Below are 705 nucleotides of genomic sequence, written 5' to 3'. Positions count from 1 at the left end.
CGAACACACGAAGTCGTAGTCGTTTTCGATGGTGAGACACTCCGGGGAGTTAAAGAACTCTGGAGCTTCTTTGAACCTCTCGCCGCCGGCGAAAGAGACGGTGAAGACGGCGAGGAAGGTCAGATATAATAAAGAGCTGATCGAGTGCATGTTTTTGTGTTAGAGAAACGTTAGATGCAAATGTTGTATTTATTAGCTTTGAAAGAGAGAAAGAGAGAGAGAAGGAGACAAGACAAGGGAGAGAAGTTTCTTTACTCTTTAGGAAAAAAATTTGAGTGAGTTTGAAATGAAAAGTGGGTAACGAGAAAGTCAATGTTATTGAATGGGAAATTTGTCGGCGAGATATTATTCGTTTATTTTACGAAATCATTAGTATTTTTTTAGCCATGAAGAGAGAAAAGAAAAAAGAATACATTATTAAATGTTTGATTTGTTTCCTCGAGATTTCAGTTTTGGCGTGTTGTCCCCTATGAAGGAAAAAATATATGTATTTATATGAGTTAAGGTTTCAGGGTAACTCACCAAAATCTATCAAATGTTGTTTTTGGACCGATTCAGTCAGTCTTTATTTACCACAATCATCATTATTAAACAGTATTAACTCCTCATTTGAATTCTATAAGCCATGTAATACTCTATATGTATATTACCCCAGAGATATTACCTAGTTTTGGTGGTTTTCGACGACCGAACCATAGGTCATGA

At 36.3% G+C, this 705-nt stretch overlaps 1 protein-coding gene across 1 annotated transcript in view; it reads right to left on the bottom strand.

Annotated features, from left to right (window-relative positions):
* Positions 1 to 353, bottom strand: part of LOC104711618 (probable galacturonosyltransferase-like 2) — a 1966-nt gene extending 1613 nt beyond the window's left edge. Inside the window, exon 1 of the mRNA XM_010428316.2 lies at positions 26 to 353. Coding sequence (XP_010426618.1) covers positions 26 to 150 — 125 coding nt within the window. The 5' untranslated portion in view covers positions 151 to 353. The remainder of the gene's footprint in view (positions 1 to 25) is intronic.

This window comes from Camelina sativa, chromosome 9 (genome assembly GCF_000633955.1).
Source record: "Camelina sativa cultivar DH55 chromosome 9, Cs, whole genome shotgun sequence".
NCBI classification, from domain to species: Eukaryota; Viridiplantae; Streptophyta; class Magnoliopsida; order Brassicales; family Brassicaceae; genus Camelina; species Camelina sativa.
The sequence above is the reverse complement of the archived record's forward strand: the minus strand, read 5'-3'. Positions and strand labels throughout refer to the sequence as shown.